The 22,605-nt window shown below is 39.3% G+C and overlaps 1 protein-coding gene across 3 annotated transcripts in view; it reads right to left on the reverse strand.

Annotated features, from left to right (window-relative positions):
• The window catches only part of Slc9a7 (solute carrier family 9 member A7), a 194,680-nt gene that overhangs the window by 31,678 nt on the left and 140,397 nt on the right, over positions 1 to 22,605 (reverse strand). For 2 of the 3 annotated variants that reach the window (XM_029534383.1, XM_021188219.1), the window contains exons 13-14: positions 9,719 to 9,778; positions 2,657 to 2,720 (exon numbers count right to left, since the gene is read on the reverse strand). In XM_029534383.1, coding sequence (XP_029390243.1) covers positions 2,657 to 2,720; positions 9,719 to 9,778 — 124 coding nt within the window. The remainder of the gene's footprint in view (positions 1 to 2,656; positions 2,721 to 9,718; positions 9,779 to 22,605) is intronic. The other variant, XM_029534384.1, reaches the window with a different exon arrangement.

The raw sequence follows: 22,605 nt of genomic DNA on the forward strand, positions 1-22,605 counted from the left end.
GAAGGAAGGAAGGAAGGAAGAAAGAAAGAAAGAAAGAAAGAAAGAAAGAAAGAAAGAAAGAAAGAAAGAAAGAAAGAAAGAAAGAGAAAAAAGAAAAATGAAGGAATGAAAAACTGGAGGTGAAGAATAGTAATAGAGTAGTAATGCTGAAGAATGTCACTTCAGCAAGTGTTTGAAGTTAAAATTTTGGGTGGCTAAAGTATCAGGTTTCAGCCAACTGGAGGTTCCAGGGAAAAATGAATCCAACTTGCTCACAAAGTTCTCTGTGAATACAACTCTAAACAGTTGATTTTCAATGGTTCTCACTATCTCTGCACAAACACAGGTGTACACACACACACACACACACACACACACACACACACACTTTTTCTTTCCTCCACACTCCATTAGCACATCCATTTCTGTACTGATGTGACACAGGCAGCAGTCATGCGCGGAGTTAACCAGAGGGGCCTTACCAATGAGTGATCTTCTGGAAAACTTGAGGAAGAAAGAGAATGATGTGTCAGCATGTCTGGCCAACAGAAATCCCAGCTGTGTCTGGTCTGGCATGAAAGCCCCTCTCTAACAGGATGAGAAGCTACTAACCCTGGGTCCAGGCAGCTTGCTTCCAGCTGAGCTTATTTTTGTTTTGGTTGCAAAATTGCCAAGACCTCTAAAGAAACAAACCAACTGTGTTTTCAGGTCTTATTTTGTTCTGATGAATCCAACTTGCCAGAAACATGAAGTAGGAGTCTGCCCACAATACTCATAAGCTTTTCTCACAGAGCCAAGTCTCAGCTAACTGCTCCTAGCTTGTAGCTATGATATGGTTTACAGCTTGAGCTTCTAGAAGCAGTAAGGAAAACTGTTTTAATTGTAGAAAATGTTTTTCCTTCCTGTATCATACCTCTATCTTTACCCATAAACAACTATTTAGAAAACAAGGTCAAGAGAACTGCCCTTTTTAGAAGAAGACAAATTTCTGGGTTTCCCCCACCTTTAATTCGAGTTTCATGACACTACCAAGCAGGGAAACCACAGTAACCCACAAGAAGTGTGTTTCATCAACAAATGAGAAGCCCACTGATTGCTTTGGTTGCTCTAGGTCATTGAACACTCCAGGCATGCCATTATTCATTCCCTGAACCAAGAAAGCCAAGTGAGGATGATGTGTAGAAACCTGTTTCTGTGTGAAGATTGAGTAGTAGAGGGGTTCTTGGGGAACCACACTAGGAGTCAGCCTACTGTTTCCATCCTAACAGTAATCTTGAATGCTTTCAAAAGGCCAACAGAACATCTCCATGACTTCATGTGAAACTTGCGAAGAGGTCAAGGGAAGCTGTGACACACACCCAGTTCCAGGCAAGCAGGCAAGCAAACCAGATGCCATAAGAAAGTAGCAGAAATCACTGCCATCCACATCATGGTCATCTTGGACTGCCAGCAACCCAGAACTGACCTACCTGTCCAGGGTGTCAGCTCACTTATCCTACCTGGAGAAAAAAGGCTGCTTTAACCTCACTGCAAGTATGAAACATCAGAACCAACATTTAAGAAAACTGCTTCTCGAAATTTCCATGGTTAAGCAACAGCAAGTTTATCACTAAGCCTAACTGTAATTGTTATTGTGACAAGAAGCTAAACAGTGAGCAGAGGGGATGTGAGAGGGAAAAGAGACCCTTTAATTCTCCAATTCTGCTTTCCACCTCTCACTTGCTGCCACCCAGCAATTTCCACACAATTGTCCAGGCCACCTGAGAAATATCACACATCTGATTGCCAAAACTAGATAATTCCTGTTGCCTTATGTTTAATCCCTTTGTGGCCTATATGTATAAAGATTCCTTTGGGGACTATTTTCTCTTTACTCACACTCCTTTCTCCAGCTTCAAGCCAGTGAGATTTACAAAGAAGTTTCTAGTTCAAGGACAGAATTCTGGAGACAACTAGTATCCCAGTATACACTGTTCCCAGTAGCTAATCTGTATTGCAGATGAAGCAGCTAAACACCCTCTCCAAATCACACATGTAGCATTGCTGAGACACTTGGGTGTATGTCTCTCCTACCACTCACATTTGACTCCCTTCTAGTACATTCTGTTTTCCACTCAATCAACAAACCTGCTAACTTTGCTTTGAGTCAGCCTCAAGTTCTTTCCTATGGTAGATGTCAAGTACCTGGATGCACCTAAGTTGAGGTTCCAAGACTTGATGGAGGCTCCTGGGGCCACACTGCTGGCAAAAGTTGACTCGTACCTTTTGTTGCTGTTAACATTGCAGCCTGCAGGTCTTAGGCTACATACAGTAAGCAATGCTGCATGAAACCAATCAAGCCAACTCATTTAAGTTTTTTTGCAGGTTCTCAAGTGCAGAGCGAGAGGCAATGTGAATAATTGATAATGCAGATGTTTTGATTAGAATCTCTCCTCACCTGGTAACCTGTTTAAAAAAATGCATTGCTTCCTCATTATTTCACCTTAGATAACTCACTTAAGACTCAATTTTCAGCTTCTAATCTATAAACCAGTGTTTACAGAAGCAGCTTAAATGGTTGTTGTCAAGATAGTAATGAGGGAAGCCAGATACAAGGCTTGGAGAAAATGATCAATTTTAGCAATTTTCAAATCAATTTTCAAGTTCCTTTCCCAGAAAGCAGCACTTTGTGACTTACCCCTTGTAAGACTTGAAAGCTGTCATTGTTAGGTGGTGGGTCTTGATCTGGGTCAACACCAACTCTAAATGTCACCAGGGAAGAAGACAAGGAGAAAAAAAAACAGAAAGCATTAGCTTGGCCCATGGCAGCAAATATCTTCCCAAAGCAGAAGGAGTGGTTAGCTTCAAGTACAGTAAGCCCATCATGCAGAAATCAGATCCATACCACAGAAGGTTGCAAAGAGTCTGGTGTTAAAAGTATTCATGCCCTCAGTGAGGTGTCTGGGAAACATGCTGGCAGCTTTCCATCTGCCTTCCTATACCAAGCAGTCCCCCCTACTAAACCATGGCTCTCTTCTGCCTGGCTACTTCCTCACTTCTGCCCTGAACTTATTTGATGCCCACAATATTTTGTTGTGAAATTAGACAGGTATACAAAGAAGCATGGGAAGAATCTGTAGTAAACACCTACATGGTCACCAAAAGAGTCTACCATTACCATTTACTGTAGCCTCGTTACTGCCATCTTCCCACTTTTCTATCCCACATCTTATTTCATGATACAAATGAAGCAGTGACATCAATACATTTCTTCTGACTTCTTCTGTGTGTGTGTGTGTGTGTGTGTGTGTGTGTGTGTATGTGTGTGTGTGTGTGTAGGCCAGAGGGCAAACAGGTGTCATTCTTTAGAAGCCATCCTCCTTGTTCTTCAAGACTGAGACTTTCATTTGGCCTGGAAATTACCAATTAGGTTATTCTGACTGGCCAACAAGCCCAATAGATCTGAACATCTCCCTAGTTCTGGGATTATAAACATGCACCATCATATCCAGCCTTTGACATAGGTTCTGAAGATTAAACTCAGGTCCTCATGCTTACACAGCAAACATTTCACTTATAGCCATCTCTCTAGCCTCCCTTCTCCTGACTTCATTAGTATACATAATGATGAAGTTTATCCTGTACCAAACTTTGAATCATCTTTGAATAAGCTTCCCAACTACAACTTAACTTTTGAGTGTCTTCCCTTTACATCACCAAGTTTTATCAAGAATCTTCTTAAGCTGGTTTATCTAGAACCTTTGATATTTGATCCTCATACCGCTTCCCACGTGATATCTGATCTCCATGGCCCGCCTTTAGGAAAGATACCTCCTTACCTCTGATATTTCCTCTTGGCAAGTTTCATCCCTAATTCCCTATAACTCCCTCCCACTGAAAAATCCTATCACCATAGACTCTACCTCACTCATAGTGGTCCTCACTAAAGCCTATCTTGCCTGCAGTATCATTAGAGTCTTGGTATACTTTTAGCTCTCATATTCCCACACCCTCCCTAACAAAGATGAACAGAGAACTCATATATTTGAGAGAACTTACACATTTGAGAGCAACTGAATGGCAAAATTTCACTTACAATAAATTCCTGAGATGCACTAAAACAGTTGCCATATGCTACCTATGGCTGCATGAATGTTTATTGTTTATATCCTAACCTCCACCTTCTGAGATAGAAAATTGTGACACAAATAACATTGATAACATGGAACAGTGAAAGAGAAAATAGGCACCAGTAAAATCCTGTTCTCCTTTCAATCTTCCAATATCTCAATATATGAATAACATCATAAAATGTAGCAGAGCATCAAGTTTTCATTAGCTCAGGTCATTATAAGCTCGAAGAGGAAAACTTTGCAATCCAGTACAAGGATGTCTTAGTTCAGCAAGCAGAAACTGTACTGCACATACAAAGCAGCAAATGCAAACTTATTTTTCTTCTTCTTCCTCTCCATCACCAATAACACCTGGGATCTTTCTAAAGAAAAGAGACTTCATAGAACAAAAGATGCATGAACATCTACTTCAGGAGCTGAAAGGCCTCTCAAAAAGTCACCTTAGAGCACACAAAGAATTTAATGTATGAAAATGGCTAAAGGCAAAATTGCATTTAGTACTCTTCTTCAACTCTCACCTGTTTTCAGATTCCCTTAATATACAATCCATACTAAAACATCCTGTCCATGGTGCTCTATAAGGTATCCATGGTGGCATCTATAAGGCCAACAGACAGGAGTTTACTATTAGACCTTATGAAGTAGCACAAAACTACTTTGTAGCAGACAAATCTACTGAAAGGGAGCTACTGGGTGCTGACACAGAGGAGCAGTATCTCTCAGAATGGTAAGGTCACATGGTTGCCCTCAACTAAGCCACAGAAAGGCTGCTAAATGGCATGGGGTAACCAAAAATAAGATATTTCAGGTCTGCCACTAAGAATTCCTCCTCTCTGCACTGAGGATTGTCAAAGAAGTTTGCTTCTTAGATGACTTCTGCATCAGTGCATATAAAGTAAACTAACTTTATATCAGCCCAGATGAAATAGAAGACCCACTGGGAACACTGTACCATCACAAGGAAAATAAAATTAAATGTAATGAGATGCCAAAGGAAAATAAGCTCTAGTTCTGGAATCTTTACTACAAGAAGAAAACATATTTGACAAAATCATTTGGTTTGTGGACACAGAGTAGCCTATGTAGCCTTGACTGCCCTGGAATTTGCTGTGTAAACCATGCTCTCAACTTGTGGTGACCTTCCCGCCTCTACCACCTGAGTTCTAGCAAAACTTTAAATTGATTCTCTTTTAAAAGAACTACTGATAATAGCTAAGATTGATCTATTTTAACTCAGATCACAGAAATACCAATGGGACTCATCATTCACATTAGGTCCATGTGGCTGGGCCAGAATTCCAAATAGAGCCTAAAATACTACATTCGAAACATTTTATGGTGAACTCTAGAAATTAGAACTATCTTAACTTGACCACAAGCTCATGATGTTCACAATTTGTTATGGGAAAACCTGAAAGTCTAGGTCTACATGATAGAACTTTCTGCAGTGTTCTTTATCTGACGTGTCCAACTATAGCACCTACTGGACACATGTGGCCTCTGAGCACTTGGGATGTAGTGAGTGAGAAATTGCATTTTATACCTTAGTTTTTAGCTAATTAAAACTTTAAATAGCCATATATGAAAAGCATAAGTAAAGTATACAATGAAAGTATAGATTTTTAAATCAACCCTGACTTCAGCCAGGTTTTCAGATTGTTAACATTTTTTTTGTTCTTTTTGATAACTCTTTGTTTTGTCCATGCTAACAGCCAGTTCCCTGTTCAGGCTCTGTAGGAACACAACTTCAAATCCACACAATATGAAAAACTCTCTTGAACTGAATACCTTGACACTGAAGAGACTGCTTCCTTTATCAGTATGTAAAATAACTTCCCAAACTATCTATAGTTCTTTATGGAGATCACTCATTTTCTTAGAAAAATGGAAGAAGTGGGAGAATTAGAAAGTCTTCGTGTTCTATTCCCAGTGTAATCAGTAGTGAATGACTTCATTGCTGGCTCATCAGCAATTCATATTGCCATTCATATGGTGGCCAAAGATCGCTCTACTGGTAACTTTTTCAGTACCTGGGGTCAGTATTGAATGATAGCTAAGTGACTAAATGGAATGTCACTAATAAATAGACAGCTTAACGACATGTACCACCTAGAAGGATGCAACAAGAAACATACAATAATACTTTACAGCATTTTTGACAAGATGATTGTTTGCCTCTTGCCATAATGAAACCTCAGAAAATCCCAATTATAAGACATTTTGTTAATGTTTTATAATGCTGGGATAATAACTATCCCGAATACTTAAAAACCTATGTTATAAGAGACCATGAAAAAGGGGTGAATTGTGGCAAAAGAGTAAACAGACATGTCAATAAGCAAAAAAAAAATTGTTGGAGTCTGTGTGTGTAAAATTCATGTTACTTTTCTTAGGTGCAATTACACAGGAGATTGAACTCCAGAAGCATTTAGGAGTGGACTCAGGGCATCTGACTCTTACTGGGATAAAAAAGTAGCAAATTCTAGTGAACTGCTGAGTGCAAGATAGTACCAGGGTAGTCACAGCGCCAGTCTTTCCTTTTGGGAGAAAAACTTAAATTACAGTTAAGGATATTTAAATATATCTTTGCTACAGATGTTTCAAAAGCACATCAGCCTATTTTCCTATCTATAATTAATTGATTAATACACATAATTTATAAATTCATTTTATTTCAGGGTCTGAAAAGTATAAATTGTAAAAATTCATGACATGAGGTACTAGAATTGGTAAGCACAGGCAATGGACAATTATTTTCTTCTTGATAATTTCAGAAATACTTTTGCTGAAATTGTTTTCTCCTAAAAGTAATGGGCACAGAGAAAGTCTTGAGTTAACTCAGACAGTTAATGAAGTGCTAAGCAATGCAGCTATATTTAGATCTAGTTGTGCCACTCCATGATGACTTGAAGCTCTAGAGACATTGCTATTCAATATCTGATTTCCTTACCTACATCAAACTTCTGTGTGGAAGATGCAATCTTCACTGGAGCCCCTCACTGTCTACCACACGTCTGAGATGCATAGAGTCTGACTGTGCAGTGCCTAGGGAACTGCCTGGCTTCTTCCAGTCTGACTCATGGGGTCTTATGGAGGTGCCAGCTACTAATATAAGGTACTAAGGTAGTCAAATTCAAGAAGAGAAATAAATACCTGCTCTTCAGCTTACCATGGTTTTATAAATTACTCCTACAAGACATACGGGGGCCATGACACAAGAGTTATTCTGTATTTTCCCCCATTTGAGGCTGTTTATTTTAGAGTGATTTAGTAATTACTTTTCTGGCATTTGGAAGGGCCCTTGGACCAGTGCTCAAGAATGACACACAGCATGCTGGGATTCCTAAAAAGGCCTCCACCCTTGGGGCAGAGCCCATAACCAAACTGGTCTCTGTGAATAAGAGTAAAGCAATGAGCCAGGACACTTGTAATGGTGCTAAACGGCAAGAAAGAACAGATACAGGCATTTGATTGCAGATTCGGAGCCCCACAAGACTTAGCGTTTTCAAATTGCTGGTTTTGGCAACTGTTTAAAATGTATTTATCTCCTGACTTGTTACACCTGGGATGTTACAGAAACCCTGGAGCTTTATTATATTACATGTCAGTGTTCAAATACATTTAGAAGGAGCACACACACAGTCGACATAGTAGTCTTTTCCTCCAGAACGAACTGAATTATCCTTAGATCCATTAAAAATGAGACAAATGTGGAAATTCTATGCCAAATGATAACAGGAAGAAGTCCAATGGATGTGTTTTCTTTGTAATAAATACCCCAAAGTTAATAACTTTCATTCTAGAACAATAACTTGTCTACTATAATTAATGAAAAATGCCATCAAATCTCAGACAAAAATTTATCTTAACCAATACTTTTTTAGGAAGTTCTATATATTAAATCCAGGGCCTCAAGCACATTAAGCATGCTTTTTACCACTGATACATATTTCTAGAAACCAGTAATTTTAAAACATGAATAATCAAAGTTCTGTTTAATTTGAAGAATATGAGACATGACTCTTCATATAAATCTTGAGCACCAGATTATAATCTTAATTATCTTGTGTCCCAAGTAATCCTGGCCTAAAAAAAAATTCTTCCTTGAAGGCAGGACACTTCAGTAGAAAGAGGCTACTAGTAACTCTACTAGTAAATGTGTATGTGTGTGTGAGTGCATGCACATACATGCACAAGCATTCATATATGCACATTGTAACAGTAATAAGAATGAATCCAATGAGATACTTCAACACTTCCATGAATTTTATGCATGACATTACAGAATATATCTGGGCTATATTACAAGACCCATACTCCACTTATAGATATTGGTTCCTTCACCTTGTTTTTAGTGAGCAGAGTATTTTCACAAGTTCTGAGTTCAAGCCAATTTTGCAATGAATGGATCTACAGATCAGACCAGGAAGAAAGCATACCACCTGGAGATCCAGAAAGGCAAGAACGAACACTGAAGGTTTTTATTTTGCTCCTACATCACCACCTTTAAACACAATGGTATCATACAGTTGGATGTAGGCCAAGAAACAAACTGTGTTAGTGAAAACTTCATCCTTTTGTTTATTTAAAAAAATGTTCATGTCATCTAAACCATTGTGAGAAAGTATAGATACACAAATATATAATTAAAAATATATAACACTGAGGCACAGCCAGTAGAGACAGGAACCTGGCATAACTGTCCTCTGAGAGGCTCCAATCGGAAGCCAATGGAAATAGATGCAGATACCCACAGCCAAACATTAGATGCAGCTTGAGAAGTCTTGTGGACAAGTTGGGGGAAAGGATTAAGGAACCTGAACAAGACTCTATAGGAAGACCAACAGAGTCAACTAACCTGGACCCTTGGGAGCTCCCAGAGACTGAATCACCTACCAAAGAGCTAGTGTGGGCTGGACCTATGCCTTCATACACATATGTGGCAGATGTGCAGCTTGATTTTCATGCAGATCCTCCAACAGCTGGACTGGAAGCTGTCCCTGACACTGTTGTCTGCCTATGAATACAGTTCCCCTATCTGGACAACCTTGTCTTGCCTCAGAGGGAGAGAATGAACCTAGTCCTGCAGTAACTTGATGAGCAGGGGGGTGGGAGGCTGTGACACCCAGGGGGAACGTCCCCTTCTCAAAGGAAAAGGGAAGGGAGATATATGTATCACAACACTAGCATTTAATTAAGACCATATAGTTATGCTCTAGTTAAGACTGAAATATCAAATTTTAGTTCTCTGTATTAGGTACAAGCCTTATGTACTAGTTCAGAAGCAGGGTTTTCTAGGAAAAGTATAGGTGGCTCTGAAAATGAGCCGTCTTTAAAACATAGCTCATTCAGTTGTAAAAAAAAAAAAAGACACTAATTCAGGCTGTGGGGTTGAAAACACATGGTTCAAAATGTGGGGAAAAAAGCACTTCAATAACATTAACATGCAAATCAACATGGAGGAAGGACAGAAAAATTATTAAAAATTATTTTCCTGTTGCCCATGGGGTAAGATTTGGTGCATTCTGGAAGGAAAAAAGCAAACAGCATAAACAGAAATCATTCAAGTTAGATAGAAGAGAAAAGCAAAGATCAGTGGATTATTTTCTGAGTAGTCCCTGTGTCACCTGAAGTACTGCCATCGGTGCTCATTCTGGTCCTCTTCAGAGAGCTCCTCCACACCAACTCTGGGCAGCAGAAGAAGGAAATGTGAATGTGATGGGACAACACAACTACCAAGATCTATGGCATCTCGCCTGGACCATACCAGGAAGAAGGGCTATCTCACCTTCTCCAGAAGGTCATAGTCCCTTTTTTGTTACAGTACTGAGGATGGAATCCAAAGTCTTGAAAACATTAGGGAAGTGGCAACCATGCAGCTGCATAACTATCTTTGGTTATCCCCATTCTCTAAAACCCAAGAGGCAGAGAGGTTGCTAAATTTAAAGCAACAATGTAAGAAGCTAGGTCATGAGGAACAATTGATAATAATGTTAAGCTTCTCAAAATATAATACAATAAAGTCAGATGAATAAGTGTACAGTATATAATTTAATCTACAAATATTTCTGGAGCTCATCTGTTTCATAAAGCAAGATACGTCCATAAAAAACAGAAAATTGTTACTAAACAATGAACATATATTTAGAATAAGTGCATAACTTATAGATGATTAACAGTAAGAACAAAACCCACTATATTACTGAAAATCAACAATATTGAGAAGACAAAAATGGTCATTATTTTTTTTAAGATAAGCAAACAACATTGTTCACAACTTCAAACTGAAGGCCAGGAACCCAACTCTGGCTCTTCTTTTTGCTTTGGGGCTACTGGTTTGATATGTCCTTTCATTTTCCTTAATGATATGTCCTTTCATTTTCCTTAATGATTTCTAGATTATTGAGACAACATTGAACTTCACCATCATGCTACAACAGGTTTTTCAAAATCACCACTATGAACATTTGAATCCGCAATTATTCTCTGTTGGGGAACCATTCTCCTGTGCACTGTAGAATGTTTACTAACATAACTGCTTTCTACTTACAGGGTGCCAACAGCAACTACCCCATCTCCCCCCCCCCATCCAGTAAATAGAACGTTTGGTTTAAAAAAAGAGAGAGACAGTTTTCTTTTTCGGCTTAAAACATTTCCAGATTTTCACAGATGTTTCCCCAGGTAGAGAAATTGCCCTTAGTTGAAAACACTGCACTAAATTATGTACTCTCAATGAGGTAATGTTATCCCTGTGGGTATGAAAACTGGTTCTTGTTGAACACACACACACATACAAACAACCCCTAAAATGCACATTGGATAAATTTGAAGCCATCCAAAGCATTATAGATCATGAAGATATAGCAGATCTGTGGTACTAAAATTTCACTGCAGTTAGTTGTAGCATGTAGTTTTTGTTACCCACTTTAAGTCCCAGATGGCCTGTGCTACCAGCCCCACCAAGGTTCCCTCAGACCTGAGGATGAAAGACACACACAAACATTAGCTTATTTTTTTATATGGTTTAGCTCAATGGCCAGGCTCTTCTAAGCCTTCCTGGACTATCACATCCTTCTTTTCACTCCCAGCTCAACACCCCAAATCTGCTCTCAGCTTCAGTTGCTCAGTTACCTTTAGTCCCAGCTCAACACTCTAAATCTGCCCTCAGCTTAGTTCCATTTCTAACCTCTCACCTGTTATCCCAGGCCCAGTCAGGGAGGTGGCCAATGGCCACTCCACCCTAGATNTCACATGGCTGGTGGCTTTTTCTCCCTCTGAAGCATGGTGAATTCTTCTCTTCTGTGTCTGCTAGCCTGCCTGTGGGAAAACTGGAAGTCCTGCCTATTCCATCTAGTTTATTGGCCACGAGCATCTTTATTGATTGATTGATCAAGAACCAACTGGAGAACAGGACCTCCAATGGTCCCATGCAGATTCCTGATCACAGCATTACAACCACTCCCTACAGTTAGTTGAAAAAACTGAGAAACATTGTGCTAGACAATGCTCAAATTCTCATTATATTGTATCCCTTGAAAAATGCAAGAGATCAATACTCATCATAGGTGACACTTTCAATTAATTACATGGTCAAAATGAGAATATGGCTTAAACCATAAATTACTATAAAAAACAATAGAAAAACAAGACAGGATTTATTGAATATAAGATATGTTGTTGCTTGAGTGATAATAATAATATTAATAACAGATAATTTGAGAACTAAAATTTAGTGAGTCCATATATTGGACAAATATTTAATGAGTAAATGCTTTCTGGAGGTAGTGGGAATTTCTGAAGGTAGTGGTTGACCAAGAGAATAGAAACCAGAGTTCTGCAGGGCATGGTGGCACACGCCTTTAATCCCAGCACTTGGTTGGCAGAGGCAGGCAGATCTCTGAGTTCGAGGCCAGGCTGGTCTACAAAGTGAGTTCCAGGACAGCCAAGGCTACACAGAGAAACCCTGTCTTGAGAAAAAAAGAAAAAAGAAAAGGAAAGGAAACCAGAGTTCTGCATATACTAGGCAAACATTCTGCCACAAAGTTGCACCACAAAACCCCTAGTATAAGAATTCTTCATCATATTTACTTCTAATCACATTGTATCACTACACTATGATTGTCATTATTTAATTGGGAAGAAAACTGAGAAGTGGAGGTAAAATGACTTGCCAACAGCCATAACGGTAAGAATAGTAGAAACACCATTGCAACATAGACCTATAGACTCGGGGACCCAAGTTCTTCCTGCTAAGATACTATTTCTAAGTATAATTTTGCATCTTAGAAAATATCAAGTCCTGCCAGGTGAGAGCTGGTCTCCCAGAAGTGCAGACACACCTGTGAGCACAAGGAAGACCACCACTTCTGCTTGGAAGGACCTGCCTGGAACCCTTAGGACACAGGAACTGAGGAACAAAATGGGACAGGATTCTTCCGGTTTCCAACTGAGCCCAGGGCTAATCCTGTGACATAGCACCCAGAGCTGATCCTGTGCCACAGCATTCCATACCCAAATACAAACTCGGAGAAAGTGGGATTCCCAAGATTGTGGATATGGCCGTGAGCACAAGACCACCATTTCTGTGCTGTCCTGAAGAACCCACCTGGAGCCCTCAGGACATAGGAACTGAGGAGGAGCAGCCTTGGGACAGGATCCTTCAGGATTCCATCTGAGCCCGGGGCTGATCCTGTGCTACAGCACCCAGAACAGACCGTGTGGCACAGCTCTCCATAAACAACTGACACTGGAAGAGAGCTGGTCTCCCAGGAGTACCAACACACCTGTGAGCACAGGTAAGACCACGATTTCTGCTCAAATTCCTGGCCAAAGAGGGACATGTCAAGAGCCATCAGGACACAGGAACCAATGAACAGCCAAGGACAGGATACTTACAGGTTCCATCTACACACCAGAGCTGAACGTGTGCCAAAGTGCTCTGTACCCAAATTCCTCTCAGAGAGAACTGTCTCTCATGAGTACTAACAAACAGGCTTGCAGGAGGGACAAGCCAGTCAGAGACAGCAAGACCAGCTAACACCACAGATAGCCAGATGGCAAGAAGCAAGGGAAAGAACATAAGCAACAGAAACCAAGGCTACTTGGCATCATCAGAACCTAGTTCTCCTACCACAGCAAGCCCTGGATATCCCAACACACCAGAAACGAAAGACTCCAATTTAAATCACATATCATGATGATGATAGAGGACTTTAAGAAGGACATGAATAACTCCCTTCAAGAAATATAAGACAACACAGGTAAACAGGTAGAAGCCCTTAAAGAGGAAACACAAAGATCCCTTAAAGTGTTGCAGAAAAACACAACCAAACAGGAACTAAACAAAACCCATCCAGAATCTAAAAATAAAAATAGAAACAATAAAGAAATCACAAAGAGAGACAGCCTTGGAGTTAGAAAACCTAGGAAAGAGATCAGGAGTCATAGATACAAGCATCACCAATGGAATACAAGAGATAGAAGAGAAAATCTCTGGTGTAAAAGATACCATAGAAAACATTGACACAACAGTCAAAGAAAATGCAAAAGGCAAAAAGCTCCTAACCCAAAACATCCAGGAAATCCAGGACACAATGAGAAAACAAAACCCAAGGATAATAGGTATAGAAGAGAGTAAAGATTTCCAACTTAAAGGGCCAGTAAATATCTACAACAAAATTATAGAAGAAAACTTCCCTGACAAGAACAAAGAGATGCCCATGAACATACAGGAAGTCTACAGAATTCCAAATAGATTGGACCAGAAAAGAAATTCCTTACATCACAATAATAATCAAAACACCAAATGTGTAAAACAAAGAAAGAATATTAAAAGCAGTAAGGGAAAAAGGTCAAGTACCATATAAAGGCAGACCTATCAGAATTATACCAGACTTCTCACCAGAGACTGTGAAAGCTAGAAGATCCTGGACAGATGTCATACAGAACTAAGAGAACACAAATGCCAGCCCAGACTACTATACCCAGCAAAATTCACAATTACCATAGATAGAGAAACCAAGATACTCCATGACAAAACCAAATTTACACAATATCTTTCCACAAATCCAGCCCTACAAAGAATAATAGATAGAAAACTCCAACACAAGTAGGGAAGCTACATCATAGAAAAAGCAAGAAAGTAATCGTTTTTCAAGAAACCCAAAAGAAGATAGCCACATAAACATAATTCCACCTCTAACAACAAAAATAACAGGGAGCAACAATCACTATTCCTTAATAGCTCTTAACATCAATGGACACAATTCCCCCAATAAAAAGACATAGACTAACACACTAGATACAGAAACAGGACTCAGCATTTTGCTGCATATAGGAAACGCACCTCAGTGACAAAGACAGACACTTACTCAGAGTAAAGGGATGGAAAACAATTTTCCAAGAAAATGGTCCCAAGAAACAAGCAGGACTAGCCATTCTAATACCAAATAAAATTGACATTCAACCAAAAATTATCAAAAAGGTTAAGGAAGGACACTTCAAACTCATCGAAGGAAAAATCTACCAAGATGAACTCTCAATTCTGAACATATATGCTTCAAATTCAAGGATACCCACACTCATAAAAGAAACTTTAGTAAAGCTCAAAGCACACATTGCACCTCACACAATAATAGTGGGAGACTTCGACACCCCACTTTCATCAATGGACAGATCATGGAAACAGAAACTGAACAGTGACACTGTGTAACTAATAGACATTATGGACAAAATGAATTTAACCTATATCTATAGCACATTTCATCCTAAAGCAAAAGAATATACCTTCTTCTCAGTAAATCATGTTAACTTTTCCAAAACTGACCATATAATCGGTCACAAAACAGGCCTCAACAAATAAAAGAAGATTGAAATAATCCCATGTATCCTATCAGATCACCACAGACTAAGGCTGGTCTTCAAGAGCAACAAAAACAACAGAAAGCCCACATATACATGGAAGTTGAACAGCACTCTACTCAATTATAAGGTCAAGGAAAAAAGTAAATTAATTTTTTAAAGAATTTAATGAAAATGAAGGTACAACATACCCAAACTTATGGGACACAATGAAAGCAGTGTTAAGAGGGAAACTCATAGTTCTGAGTGCCTCCAAAAAGAAACTGGAGAAAGCATACACTAGCATCTTGACAACACCTGAAAGGTCTAGAACAAAAGAAGCAGATACACCCAAGAGGAGTAGAAAGCAGAAAATAATCAAACTTGGGGCTGAAATCAACCAAGGAGAAACAAAAGGAACTATACAAAGAATCAACAAAACCAGGAGCTGGTTCTTTGAGAAAATCAACAAGACAGATAAACCCTTAGCCAGACAAACTAGAGGTCACAGAGACAGTATACAAATTAGCAAAATCATAAATGAAAAGGTATATATAACAACAGAAAACAATGAAATTCAAAAAATTATCAGATTTTACTAAAAAAAAGCCTATACTCAACAAAACTGAAAAATCTGGATGGAATGGACAATTTTCTAGACAGATACCAAATACTAAAGTTAAAAGAGGATCAGATAAACCATCTAAATGGTTCCATAACCACTAAAGAAATAGAAGCAGTCATTAAAAGTCTCCTAACCAAACCAACCACTACCCCCAGAGCTCCCAGGGACTAAACCACCAACCAAAGAGTACACATGGAGGGACCCTTGGCTTGAGCCACAGATATAGCAGAGGATGGCTTTGTGGGACATCAATGAGAGGAAAGGCCCTTGGTCTTGTGAAGGCTCGATGCCCCAGTGTAGGAGAATGCCAGGACAGGGAAGCAGGAGTGGGTGTATTAGTGAGCAAGGGGAAGGGATAGGATGAGGGGTTTCAGGAGGGGAAATGAAGAAAGGGGATAAAATTTGAAATGTAAATAAAGAAAATATCTAATAAAAAAGAACTATGAAATGAAAACAAAAAGCCTTCCAACCAAAAAAAAAAAAAGCCCAGGACCAGATGGGTTTAGTGCAGAATTCGATCAGGCCTCACAGAAGCCCTAATACCTCTTCAAACTATTCCACAAAATAGAAACAGAAGGAACACTACCCAATTCAGACTCTGAAGCCACAGTTACACTGATACCACAACTACACAAAGTCCCAACAAAGAAAGAGACTTTCAGACCAATTTCCCTTATGAATATTGATACAAAAAATACTCAATAAAATTCTCCCAAACCAAATCCAAGAGCACATCAAAACAATCATTCACCACAATCAAGTAGGCTTTGTCCCAGGGATGCAGGGATGGTTCAATATACGGAAATCCATCAACATAAACTACTACATAAACAAACTCAAAGAAAAAACACATGATCATTTCACTAGATTCTGAAAAAGCATTTTAAAATTTCAAAATCCCTTCATGTTAAAAGTCTTGGAAAGATCAGGAATTCAAGGCCCTTACCTAAACATAATAAAAGCAATATACAGCAAACCAGTAGCCAACATCAAACTAAACGGAGAGAAACTTGAAGCAATCCCACTAAAATCAGGGACTAGAAAAGGCTGTCCTCTCTTTCCCTATCTATTTAATATAGTACTTGAAGTTCTAGCTAGAGCAATTAGACAACAAAAGGAGGTCAAAGGGATACAAATTGGAAAGGAAGAAGTCAAAATACCACTAGTGGCAGATGATATGATAGTATGCTTAAGTGACCCCAAAAATTCCACCAGAGAACTCCTATAGCTGATCAACTTCAGCAAAGTGGCCTGATATAAAATTCACTCAAACTTATCAGTAGCCTTCATATACTCAAAGGATAAGTGGGCTGAGAAAGAAATTAGGGAAACAACACCCTTCACAATAGTCACAAACAATATAAATATCTTGGTGTGACTCTAACCAAACAAGTGAAAGATTTGTACGACAAGAACTTCAAGTCTCTGAAGGAAAAAAACTGAAGAAGACTTAAGATGGAAAGATCTCCCATGCTTGTGGATTGGCAGGATTAATATAGTGAAAATGGCCATCTTGTGAAAAATAACGTACAGATTCAAAGCAATCCCCATTAAAATTCCAATTCAATTCTTCATAGAGTTAGAAAGAGCAACTCTCAAATTCATTTGGAATAATAAACGAACAAACAAACCCAGGACACCAAAATCCATTCTCAACAATACAAGAACTTCTGGGGTAATTGCCATCCCTGACTTCAAGCTGTACTATACTGTAGAGCAATAGTGATTAAAAAAGAAAAAAAAAAAAAACGCATGGTACAGAGACAGGCATACAGATCAATGGAATAGAATTGAAGACCCAGAAATGAAACCACACACCTATGGTCACTTGATCTTTGACAAAGGAGATAAAACCATCCAGTGGAAAAAAGACATCATTTTCAGCTGGGCAATGGTGCTGCACACCTTTAATCCCAGCACTTGGGAGTCAGAGGCAGGTGGATTTCTGAGTTTGAGGCCAGCTTGGTCTACAGAGTGAGTTCCAGGACAGCCAAAGCTATACAGAGAAACCCTGTCTTGAAAAATCTAACAAAAACAAAAACAAAACAAAACAAAAACAAAAAAGACAGCATTTTCAACAAATGGTGCTGGTTCCACTGGAGGTCAGTATGTAGAAGAATGCAAATTGATCCACACTTACTCCCTGTACAAATCTCAAGTCCAAGTGGATCAAGTACCTCCACATAAAACCAGATACACTGAATCTAATAAAAGAGAAAGAGGGGAAAAGCCTCGAACACATGGGCACAGGGAAAAGTTCCTGAACAAAACACCAATGGCTTATGTTCTAAGATCAAGAATAGACAAATGGGACCTCATCAAATTGCAAAGCATCTGTAAGGCAAAGGACACTGTCAATAGGGCACAATTGCAACTAACAGATTGGGAAAAGATCTTCACCAATCCTACATCCCATAGAGGGCTAATATCCTATATATACAAAGGAATCAAAATGTTAGACTCCAGAGAAACAAATAACCCTATTTAAAAATGAGGAACAAAGCTAAACAAAGAATTCTCAATTTCAGAAACTCAAATGGCTGAGAAGCACCTAAACAAATGTTCAACATTCTTAGTCATCATGGAAATGCAAATCAAAATGACCCTGAGATTTTACCTCACATCAGTCAGAATGCTGAGATCAAAAACTCAGGTGACAGCAGATGCTGGTGAGGATGTGGAGAAAGAGGAACACTCCTCCATTGCTGGTGGGATTGCAAGCTGGTACAACCACTCTGGAAATCAGTCTGGGGATTCCTCAGAAAATTGGACATAGCACTACGTGAGGACCCAGCTATACCACCCCTGACATATACCCAGAAGATGCTCCAACATGTAATAAGGACACATGCTCCACTATGTTCTTAGCAACCATGTTTATAATAGCCAGAAGCTGCAAGTAACACAGATGTCCCTCAACAGAGCGATGGATACAGAAAATGTAGTACATTTACACAATGGAATACTACTCAGCTATTAAAAACAATGACTTCATGTAATTTGCAGGCAAGTGGATGGAACTAGAAAATATCATCCTGAGTGAAGTAACCCAGTCACATATCACACATGGTATGCACTCTCTGATAAGTGAATATTAGCCTAAAATTTCAAAATACCCAAGATACAATTCACAGACCATATGAAGCCCAAGAAGAAGGAAGACCAGAGTGTGCTTCAGTTCTTCTTAGACAGGGGAACAAAATACTCATAGGAGGAAATATGGAGACAAAGTGTGAAGCAGAGACTGAAGGAAAGGCTATACAGAGACTACCCCACCTGCAGATCCATCCCATATAGTCACCAAACCTGGATGGTATTGTGGATGCTGGGAAAAGCTTGCTGATTGCAGCCTGATATGGCTGTCTCCTGCGAGGCTCTGCCAGAGTCTGACAAATACAGAGGTGGATACTCACAGCCAACCACTCCACTGAGTTCAGGGTCCCCAATGGACGAGTTGGAGAAAGGACTGAAGGAGCTGAAGGGATTTGCAGCCCAATGGAGGGAGCAACAGTGTCAATAGGCCAGACCACCACCACCCAGGAGCTCCCAGGGACTGTGCCATCAACCAAAGAGTACACATGGCTGCATATGTAGCAGAGTTGGACATCAGTAGGATGAGCACTCCTCGATGCCTCAGTGTAGGGGAATGCCAGGGCGGGAAGATGGGAGTGGGTGGATGGGTAGGGGAGAACCCTCTTAGAGGCAAAGGGGAGGGTGGGTGCGATATGGTGTTTCCGGAGGGAGAACCTGGAAAGGGGATAACATTTGAAATATAAATAAAGAAAATATCCAATAAAAAGAATCTATTTATAATTTTTAAAAAAGAAGTCACAAACACTGTTACATAAAGAACCCAAGATTTCTTCTTATCTGTACTCCTTATGCTATCTTTAAGAGAATGTTGCCATAATTTCTCAGCGTGATACAATTAACACCAGAGTGTTTGTACTTGCCCTTGAATGACTATTACTTCCCTGTGGGCTTCACTGCCTCCCTACCCACTGTGCTCCAAGAGAATGGCCATTATACCACCACAAGGTTTTTGTGATACATAAAATGTTCATCTGTTGAAAAAATTCCATAACCCCTCTAAGTTGTTAAAGTTATGTCCTTTGTAAATAACAGCACTTACTCTAGAGACTAAGAATAGCAGTTTATATATTAACTAAAATATTTGAGCATTTCCCATTACATTTTAAAATATCAAAATACTAATTTAAAATATAAATTGGTCTTATTATAGACACAAGTGAGCTGGCTTTGGAATGTAATTATACTCATAGTTTTTCTTCATAAAAAGACTTGAAGTTAGCCGTGGTCAAGAAACACAGCTTACCAGACATGGGGCACATTTAATCCCATTACTCTGGAGGCAGAAACAGGTGGATCTCTGTGAGTTTAAGGCCAGCTTGGTCTACACAGTAAGTTTCAGGACAGCTGGGGCTTCATAGAGATACACTGTCTCCCCCACTTCCCCCTCAAATGAAAGAAATCACAGCTAACATCTAGTTATTTATAGAAGAACTCTGAGATCTGCCTTACTACCACTTCTGAGCAACTGCCTACACTCATCAGCAGTTAAGAAATAAGGAACAAGTAAGAAAGTAGGCTCTACTTGAAAATGACCCTACTGAGTTCATAGGGTCAAAATACCATGATGAATATCAGGGAGTTTCTGAGTCCATTTAAAATAAGAACTTGGTTACAGAAATACTTAAGGTCGCTAAGTAACATCATAAGCCACAAGCCAAGAAAAACCAACCACTCTCATTACCTTATTTTGGAAAGAACTTCTTTTGGTACAATTTTTGTAAATGTCAGTGTCTATACTTAAATAATTGCTACTAATACACATCTGACAAAATAATATGAGTGGGTACCATATATAGTTTTCAACAATAATACGTATCCCTTCACTTGAGTTTGTGGTTGAGCTGAGGAAAAAAGAAATCAAGAAGGATAGAAATAAAATATAGGAACAGAAATCAGTAATATGAAAATCAGAGAAATGATAAAATAAGTAGAATAAACAGATAATTAAAAAACAAATAAAAATGCTTATATGAAAAAAAATCCACCAGTCAGGCATAGTGACATATGCCTTTGAACCCAGGAGAGACAGAGGCAGGCAGTTCTCTGTGAGTTCTATGTCAGCATGCTCTACATCGTGACTTCCAAAACAGTCAGGACTAAATAATAAGACCCTATGTCAAAAAATAAATAACAAAAAACCCTCCTCACAACCCCTAGCATGTCTGACAAAAATTACTAGGAATTATTAGGAATGAAATTTGTTCCTAATTATTAGGAATTATTAGGAATAAATGTAGCCAGGTGTGGTGGCGCACGCCTTTAATCCCAACACAGGGGAGGCAGAGGCAGGCCAATTTCTGAGTTCAAGGCCAGCCTGGTCTACAGAGTTCCAGGACAGCCAGGGCTACACAGAGAAACCTTGTCTCGAAAAAAACACAAAACAAAACAAAAACAAAAAAAAAAGGAATGAAATGTAATGATGATGATGATGATGATGATAATGAAGTAGATATCACTATAAAACCCCAGAAACATCTATAGAACAATCAGGGAACAATATGTGTCCCTAGCACAATAGTTAGGGTTACTATTGATGTGATGAAACACCATGACAAAAAAGCAAGTTGGGGCTCTTCTCATCTTTATGCACACAAGCCCTTTCTCTTTCTCCCCACCCTCTCCTCTCTCCCCATGATGACTCCCCCAGCCTCAATCCTTGGAGTCAGTGAGCTCACCCAAAGGCAGCTTCTCAATAAAGGTACCTTTAGTATTATCTAAAATATAATTTTTTAAACAAAAATGCAAGTTGGGGAAGAAAGGATATATTTGGCTTACACTTCATACTGCTGTTCATTACCAAAGAAAGCTAGGACAGGAACTCAAACAGGGCAAAAACCTGAAGGCAGGAACTGATGCAGAGGCCTCGGAGGGGTGCTGCTTACTGGCTTGCTTCCCATGACTTGTTCAGCTTGCTTTCTTATAGAATCCAGGACCATCAGTCCATCCACAATGGACTGGGCCCTCCCCCATCACTCACTAGTTAAGACCCCATAGGTTTGCCTACAGCCTAATCTTATGGAAACATTTGCTTAATACATGTTCCCACTTCTCAGGTGACTTTAGTCTGTGTCAAGTTGACATAAAACTAGCCCGTACACTATGAATAACATTAACTTGGCAATGTAGACCAAACTGAACAATTTCATGACGTATTACAGTTCACTTAATATGAAATATATAATCTAAAACAGCCTCATTAAATGACACAATATAAAGATTTCTGAAAAAAAGTCTTCTTTTAATTTTTTGTATTTATTAATCATTCCATTGTTTACATCTCAAATGATATCCCATTTCCTGGTTATCACTCCACCAACCCTCCCCACCCCACATCTGCCCTCCCCCTCCGCTTTGCCTGTATGAGGGTGCTCCCCCACCCACCCACCCTCTCCCACCCCACTGCTCCAGTATCCCCCTACGCTGGGGCATCAAACCTCCACAGGACCAAGGGCCTCCCCTCCCATCATGATCTAGATAGTTTCACTGGAGAATTCTACCAAAAGTAAATGAAAATAACTAATACTAAATACATAAAGAAGAGTAGAGAACATATCCCAATTTATGTTGTGGGGCCACATTAGCCTGATACCTAAAACAGACAAATACAGTGCAAAAGGAGAACTATACACCATATCCCTGGGAACACAGAAAAATTAAGCAAGCATTTTCTCATAGAGTTAAGCAGTATTCAAATAATATACCATAGCCAAGTAGGGTTTATTTCAGAAAATCTAGACCAGTTCAGAATTTGAGAGTTGATCACTGCAACCTACCAGAGTAAAGAGATAAACATGAAAAAGCATATGATCACATCAACTGATGCTAAAAATAAATTTGTTAAAAATAAAACATGACTATCCAGAGACTACCCCATCCGGGAATCCATCCCATCATCAGCCACCAAACCTAGATACTAATGCACATGCCAGAAAGATTCTGCTGAAGGGACCCTGATAT

This window comes from Mus pahari, chromosome X, assembly GCF_900095145.1.
Source record: "Mus pahari chromosome X, PAHARI_EIJ_v1.1, whole genome shotgun sequence".
NCBI lineage: Eukaryota > Metazoa > Chordata > Mammalia > Rodentia > Muridae > Mus > Mus pahari.